General features: G+C 50.2%; 1 protein-coding gene across 1 annotated transcript in view; it reads left to right on the top strand.

Annotated features, from left to right (window-relative positions):
- Positions 1 to 462: 462 nt before the first annotated feature.
- Positions 463 to 7,900, top strand: part of GFPT1 (glutamine--fructose-6-phosphate transaminase 1) — a gene marked incomplete at its 5' end in the record, with an annotated part of 19,497 nt that continues 12,059 nt past the window's right edge. The window contains 8 exons of the mRNA XM_010083421.1: positions 463 to 570; positions 989 to 1,096; positions 2,370 to 2,495; positions 3,318 to 3,376; positions 4,458 to 4,592; positions 5,369 to 5,430; positions 6,127 to 6,206; positions 6,840 to 6,893. Of these exons, the coding sequence (XP_010081723.1) occupies positions 463 to 570; positions 989 to 1,096; positions 2,370 to 2,495; positions 3,318 to 3,376; positions 4,458 to 4,592; positions 5,369 to 5,430; positions 6,127 to 6,206; positions 6,840 to 6,893 (732 nt within the window). The remainder of the gene's footprint in view (positions 571 to 988; positions 1,097 to 2,369; positions 2,496 to 3,317; positions 3,377 to 4,457; positions 4,593 to 5,368; positions 5,431 to 6,126; positions 6,207 to 6,839; positions 6,894 to 7,900) is intronic.

Below are 7,900 nucleotides of genomic sequence, written 5' to 3'. Positions count from 1 at the left end.
GCGTTTGCCTGAGTTAAATGATCTTTTTTTCTTAGTGAGGCTGTGGGAGGAACTTAAAGAAAGCTGTTCAAGGAGGAGTTCCCCTCAGCGTGCAAAGCTCAGCGTTCGTGAGCCCTGGATTTCTGATGGGGTGTGATCGGTGTCCTGTCCCCTGCGCTGTCCCCGGACAGCTCATTCTGCCGCACAGCTCCAGCTCACGGGGAAATCCTTTCTCCCGTGCGTCGTGTCCTGTTTGTTGTGTTCGGTGTCAGAAGGACGGTGGCATTTTGTGGTCAGTTTGGATCTCTTAAATGTTCGTGACATCTCCAGGGGACCTCAGACGGGGGAAGGAGATGCTGCAGGGGCCGTGGCACCTTCTGCAGGGGGTTCTCGGTACAAAACCCTGTTTGAGTTTGAACTCCACATACAGAGTTTCCTTAACTGTGATGTTTTAATAAAATGATGCTCTTTTCCCCCACACAGGCATCTTTGCTTACCTGAACTACCATGTTCCCCGGACGAGACGGGAGATCCTGGAGACCCTTATCAAAGGGCTCCAGCGGCTGGAGTACAGAGGCTATGATTCTGCAGGTAGCTCTCCCTGAGCAGCACTGGTTCTTTTTTGAATTTTGGCTTGTAAATGATGGGGTTTTGTGGTGTGTTTGTGAATGGTTTCTGCTGTCTTCTGCTTTGGAAGCAAGCTGAAACACAAACTGGATATGCCTGTGATGGATGTGGTCAGACATTGGGGTTAACTTTCAATGTACAAAGTTCTGTGATGTTCTTGATGCCTCTTACCTAAGGCTCTAAAAATACCCGCAAGATGACAAAGGGACAGCTCACTTCTAATCTGAGGGCTTTCTGGCCTTTATTTGGAGGGTGAGCTGAGGGGAGAAAGGGCACTATAAAAAAAAAAAAAGCAGTCAGTCAGCAGCATTTGTTTACATAAAGTGCTGTGATACACTTTCTGCACCTCACGCTCTTTTTTCATATTCGTGGCGGTGCTTAGGTGTGGGATTCGATGGCGGAAACGACAAAGACTGGGAAGCTAACGCTTGTAAAATCCAGCTTATCAAACAGAAGGGGAAGGTGAAGGCTCTGGACGAAGAGGTTCACAGTATGTATTGCCCTGCTCTCTTTCCTTGAAGTGTCCTCTGATCTGAATGTCGCCCGTTTTACCCAGAAACAGTCTGTTTCCCAATAACTGTAAAGTGCCGGAGATGTAAACACTGGCATGTGTGCTGGGAAGAACCCAGGGATCCTGTGGATGTTGTCGTGAAGCTACAGAGAAGCCCTGATTTCTGAAGACAAATGAGTCACATCCTATTAAAATAAAATAGAAAACAGGCCAGAAAAAACCCAAACAAAAAACCCTTGAACTGGGGAAAGGGGAATTACTGGGAGATGATTATCAGAGACCTAGAGGTTGGGCAACATAGGGAAATGCCCAAATAATGTCACCAGTTGAATTTTAAATTTTCATCTGTAATGCTTGTCCCAGCTACAGCTGTCTGTCTGAGTGGCGATGGGCTTCAGGAGAGGACTAACGCGTGTGTGTAACTGTCAAATCGATGAGAACACAGAGAGCGAGGTTTTCTGCATCCGTTTCTTCCCCTTTGTGTTCTCTTGATTTAAATGTTAAGTTCATTTAATCTGTGAGAACGCAAAGAAACAGAAAGTTGCTGGGTGTGGAGTACAGGTAAGCTGTGTGAGAAGGGGAAGATGCTGTTCAGAGGAGCCAAGATCTGCTGTGTTGTTGTAACTTCACTTTTGTTAACCCCTGCTAGCGTTAACCTCCCAAGGCAGAGTGCTGGTTATCCCAAAGGAAGGTGGGTAGATCCAGTCTTAGTCTAGAGAAAGCCAGGAACCGGAAAGGACAGGTGAGGTGGTATGTGCATTGCAGAAATAGAATTATACAAAATATTCTGAAGAAATGTTTGCCGTCTCAAGAAAATGGCAGGATAAGCAGTTTTGAAGAGATGGTGGAGACGCTTGTAGAACCAAAGGAATCTTTTTTCCCAAATAAATATTAATGTTAGTGGAATGCTTTCTAGAGACGGGTTATTGATGAATTGTCTAACTGAAATGGGCTGGTTCGGTCCCAGCTGACAGCGTACGGCAGTGACAGGAGAGCAAGGGGCTCCCCAGAGAGACAAATTGGGGTTGGATTCTTTCTTAAAACTTTTTCATTTTGGCAGGGTGAGGAATGCAGGGAGGTTGCTTGTGTGCATCTGCATTCTGAATCCCCTGAAAGCACGCTGGGTGTTTTTTCGGGTTTGCTGGTTCTGTATCCCTGTCGTGCGGACCCCGGAGGCTTGGTGAGATTCCCTATTGACTTTGAGGTAGGGACAACCCCTCAGAACTAAAAACTTCTCCTACTTCTGCTGCAGAGCAACAGGACATGGACCTCGACATCGAGTTTGACGTCCACCTCGGAATTGCCCATACCCGCTGGGCTACCCACGGTGAGCCCAGTCCTATCAACAGCCACCCGCAGCGCTCCGATAAAAACAACGGTGAGTGCGTTTGCCCGAGGAGCCACGCACTCCTGGGCAGGTCCTGGAGCGTCCGGAAAAGCTTGCTGCTGTCTCCGGTGCCCCGTGTGTCGCAGGGAGGGGTGGCTGGAGCCAGGGCAGTGAGTTTATTGCGGGCTGTGGTGCTGAACCCAGTTCTGGCAAAGCCGGAGGGGTCTGGCCGTTATTTCTGGCCGTGGGGTATGTCCTGATGAGTTGCTTGTAGCAGTGAACGATCTCAGGAAGGATTGGGCTTAGTGCCCCAGAGGTTCCCTGGGTGCACGGCCGCAGTGCAAGGAGGAGGCAAACACAGAGTGAAATTGGATGGTGAGAATTTTTGTGGCTATTCTTTGGCATGGAACTTTATATCCTTTTTTTTTCCCCCCCACTTATTTATGTTTTTTTCGTAATCACCACTGTACGGGAGGGGGTAGGTCTGCTCTGTGCTGCAGCGTGCAGCTCGGTTAGTGTTGGGTGGAGCCACCCAAGGAGCAGCACGGAGGAGCTGGCAGGAGCAGCGCGGTGTTTAACGGCTCCTAGCGGGCTGGACACTGCCGAGCGTTTCAGTGCCTCCAGAAATTTGTGGGATCTTGGTAGCCTGAGTCCCACCTGGGTCATTATTATCTTCTGCCATTACCCACCACGCCAAACAGGGCAGAGCAAGGAAATCACACCAGGAGGGGAAACTCTTCTCTTTATTCTGCTTTTCACACAATAAAGTTGAGTGGTCTGTGCTGTCTGTGATGCGGCCACGGGCAGGGTGGGTGCCTACTGCCAGCCTGGGGCTGGTGCCGGGGCTGAGCGGGGGCTTTCTTCTGTCTCCAGAGTTCATCGTCATCCACAACGGCATCATCACCAACTACAAAGACCTGCGGAAATTCCTGGTGAGTGATTCGTGTGTGTGTGACACTCCCTCACTCTCCCACTGACTCTAACTCTCACACACTCCCCACTCATGTCCCCACTCACACTCCCCAGCTTGTCTCACTCGCATTCTCGCGCTCGCTCCCCCCTCCTGCCCCCCCCCCACATTCCCTCCCCTCCACTCCTGTTCCCCACTCCTGTTTTTGCTCTCCCGCTCTCCCACTCATTTACACTCCCACTGCTCCACTGACAGTCTCACCCCACCTCTCCCACGCCGTGAGCGCATTCTCACGTCCCCCCATTCCCTCCCCACCTCACTGACGCTCCCCCGTTCACCCTCCCACTCCCGTTCCTCCTCACTCCCCTCTCACGGCGTTCCCCGCTCACACCCTGCTCACACACCCCAGCTTGCACTCCCCCTTCCCTCCCTCGTGCTCACTCTCCTCCATCCAGCCCCCCACTCATGTCCCCCACCCACTCCATCCCTTCCACCCCCCGGCTCTCCCACTCCTCCACCCACTCCCCGCTCACATCTCGCACACTCTTCACACCCCCCACTCACTCCCTCTCCATTCACACTCATCCTCGCCCCGCTGCTCCCTCCCCATTCCCCCACTCGCTCCCCCACTCACATTTGTTCCTCTCTCCACTCACAGTTTCTAACTCGCCCTCCTCCTCCCCTCTCTGCCCTATTTTCCTGCTCGTGTTCTCACCCTCGATTCACTGCTCCCCTCCTTGTTCCCCTACTTAGAGGAGGGAAAAAAGGAAGAAATGCAGTGTGGAAGGATAAAAGCAAGGAAAGGGGAAAGCAAAAGGAAAGTCGAGAAGAAGAGAAGGCAAAGGAGAGGTGGGGAGGAAGGCAGGAGAAAAGGAAAGGCGTGAGAAAAAGTGGGAAGGAAAAAAATGCAGGAAAAAGGAGGAAAAGGAGAAAAGAAAAGGAAGGAAAAAAGGAAAAGGAAATGCAGCAACAAAGGGAGGAGGGAAAGGAAAAGAGAAAAGGAAACAAGGCAGGAAAAAGAAGGGGGGAGGAAGGAAAAGGAGGGCTGGAAAGGGACGAGAGGGAAGGCAGAGGGGCAGTTACCCAACGTGCTGTCACTGCAGGAGAGCAAGGGCTACGACTTTGAGTCGGAGACGGACACAGAGAGCATCGCCAAGCTGGTCAAGTACATGTACGACAACCGTGACAGCGACGACATCAGCTTCACCACCCTGGTGGAGAGGGTCATCCAGCAGCTGGTAATGCTGGGAGCAGGGTGGCAGCGGGGGGGACCTGGGGACAGAGGGGGGGACACGCACCCACGAAATAACCACCGTGCTCCAGGATTGCCCAGGGTGACCTGGCTGCTGCCGGGCTGTGCCACAGGACGCTCTGGTTTGGTCTTTCCTACCTCTGACGGTTCATTTCAGGCATACAGTCGTTTGTCTTTAACGTTAGTCAGTACTCGTGAAAAAAGTCTAAATTTTGGGGTGCAGCAGTATCTCGCAGCACCCAGTTCTTTGCGTGTTGGGTGGCAAGCCCGTGAGGTGTTGGACAGAGGGAGAACAAGTCTGTGCTTCGGATCTCCAAAACCTCCATCGGGAAGAGCTGCTGACCCCTCGTGGGAGCGTGGCCGCATAGCGGGTGCTCCACGGCTGGGTCGGTGCCGCGCTGTGCACGGGAAAGGATCCGTCCGCGGTTCACCTGTCCCAGAGATAGTTGTTCCGTGATTTCCTGGCAGGAGCTGTAGCAGCAATAGACCAAGAACACATTTTGCTGGCAGATGGCGGTGGCTCATCTGTACGTTCAGTGGCACCACACCTGCGCAAACACCTCAGGGTTTTGTCACTTGTACCGGGTCTGTGCCTTTGAAGGTCCCCTCCCTGCACTCTGGACACTCGCAGGAGCACGGCACGATGATGGATGTCCGAGTGCGGTGTCTGGGAGGTCAGAAGCCCCATTAAATGGTTGCAGATGAAATGCTGGCCCAGGCCTCCAATGAAAGGACAAACAGTTTGTATTTCTCTTGTTCCAGGAAGGTGCTTTCGCCCTTGTGTTCAAAAGTGTTCATTATCCTGGTCAGGCGGTCGGTACCAGGTAAGCGTTGCCGTGGGAAAGAAGCTTCGTGTTGCACCCTGTATGAGAGGCTGTACCTGCTGGGGTGAGGGTGGCTGCTGGTTTTCATTTCTTACCTCTTATTTTCCATTTATCGTAACTAAAAATTCCCCAAAATGTTTCAGAAATTTCTCAGTGACCGCTTGTATCACAACTGGTCTGGAACGGGGTTTTTTGTAGGCTCTGGTTGTGAGAGCTGTGAACGGAGATGGTTTTAACTTTTCCTTTGCGTTTGCCGTTGTGGCAGCATTTGGACAATTTGACCTGAACTTGGGCCAGCCTGGTGCTGAGGTTTCCTGCTCCGCTTTTCAACGTTGGCATCAGTCGGGGTGGTTGAACCAGACGTGTGCCTACCACAGGTTTTGAGTTTTGGTGCCAGTGGCTGTTTGTAGACACACAGTGAGCAGCAGCCGGCGTGTTCCTGGTTCAGGTGTCTGTGGGATTCCAGTTACTCCTGCAAAGCTTCTGCTAAACCTGAGACAGATTCCTCACGTCCTCGCCTTGGGTTTATTCAGAGATTCTTTTGCTCTGTCTCATCCTTGCAGCGCTAACAACTGATCTGGGCAGAGCCCGCTCGTTTTCAGCTCGGTTCAGTTGCCGTGCTGGAGAACAGCAGTCCCTTCAGGTCGGCTGTCAGGGTGATGAATCTGACGGTTGTAATTCCGTGTTTTCTCGCAGGCGAGGCAGCCCCCTGCTAATCGGAGTGCGCAGCGAGCACAAGCTCTCCACCGACCACATCCCGATTCTCTACCGGACGGGTAAGCGTGGGCATCCCCCTCCCCGTAGGAACCACGTTCTGGTCGCGCTCAGAGAGTTCCACACGCAGTGGCATGCTCTGGAGTGCATATTACACTTTGAAATTTTTATCTGTAAATTAAACCATTATGAAAAAATATTTTTTTTTTTAAAGTTTCTAACTATGTGCTATACCATCGTATACCTCAAGTTAGTTTTATTATCAGAGCTTTAATGCCCAGTGGTTGCAAGGAAAACACATCTTAGGTAGTAGAATACAATAGCTCCGCATAGGAAAGTTAACTGTATAGTTAAACTTGGGTGCTTTAGTTTTTATTGTGTACAGCACAATTAATTACCTGTAATTACCATCATCAAAGGAGTCTGGGCACCAGGCTGGTTCTCTGAGCGCTGCGGTGACAAAAGGATTTGTTGTCAGTGTGTCTTACTGCTTCCCTGCGGGTTCTAGTGGTAGTTTGCTGCAAGGTAACCTGGAGAACCAGCCCTGGGAAGCTTTGGCTGTGTTTACTCCTGGGTCATGCTGGATAATTAGCAGTAATCCTTAGCGTATGTATGTATCACTTTTTTTTTTTTTCCCCCCCACTGATTATCTGAAGTTTGTTTGTTTTTTGTTTTTTTCCCAATTACAATTCCAGCTGTACAGTCTATGGATCATTCTTTTGATGGAATATCCATAAAAATGGAGGAAGGTGCCTACCAGAGAAAAATCTAATACTTGAAATTTCAGACAAATCCTCCAGTTCCTTAGGAAAGGAATCATAAATGAGACAGATACGCATTGTTTCTTTAACATGTGGTTATTGCTTTCCCTGTAGTGAAACAAATGGGATCATTGGAATTCCTTGATCAGAAACACCATGAGTGACACACAGGAAAGTCCACCCGTTAGTCCACCCCTCCCGTTTCAAAAATTCTGACATAATGCTCAGCGTACACAGAGAATTGATGAATTCATGCAGCTTGTGCTGCGTGTTCCCTGCAGCTCGACTGCAGAAGGAAATAGTAAATTACCTTAAAACCCCCCAAAACAATAGCCTGAAACCCTGTCCGGAGGCTGCTGATAATCCTGATGCGAGCATTCTCCAAAATTCCTTCTGGAGTTCAGGCTGTCAAAGAGCTACATCAGGCGAACACATTGATTTACAGTTCTGAAGCAGGAGAGTGCTTTTCTCTAAGAGGAAAGTTTCTGATTCTCACCTACGTAAATAACCGTGATTCCAGCCTCAGGCACTGGCAGCTCAGCGGGTGATGTCTGTCCGGTTTTGCTGGAGGAGAAACAAACCCAGGAGCTGGTTTACCTGAATCCAACCACTGCGCCAGGTTCTGTTTCTTTTTACCAAAGGTATCTCTCTGAAGTGGGTGTGAAGTGTTCAGAGTCAAATTGTGAGGTCAGCTGAAGTCCCAGGGGCTCTAAGAACCCGAGTCCCTCGGCTTCAGTGGCACTAAGGCTTTTCTGAAAAATTGACCCTATGAACCACGTGGATTTGAGTACCTTTGGCTCTGATAATTGTTGCCTTAGCTGTGTAATGCTGTCATCTGAAAACACCTCTTGCAGAAATCACAACTTCAACGCTGCTCAAGTAAACACAGAGGAGTTACTAAGCAGCAGCTCTGTTAACCTGTGCTGTAGGACCTTTGCAAAACTGCCACGTCCTTAGGGTTGTCATAACAGAGACTCAGGTGGTGTCAAAATATA

Source organism: Pterocles gutturalis, unplaced genomic scaffold (assembly GCF_000699245.1).
Source record: "Pterocles gutturalis isolate BGI_N339 unplaced genomic scaffold, ASM69924v1 scaffold41320, whole genome shotgun sequence".
Classification (NCBI taxonomy): Eukaryota; Metazoa; Chordata; class Aves; order Pterocliformes; family Pteroclidae; genus Pterocles; species Pterocles gutturalis.
This window is presented reverse-complemented; position numbering and strand designations above follow the sequence as displayed.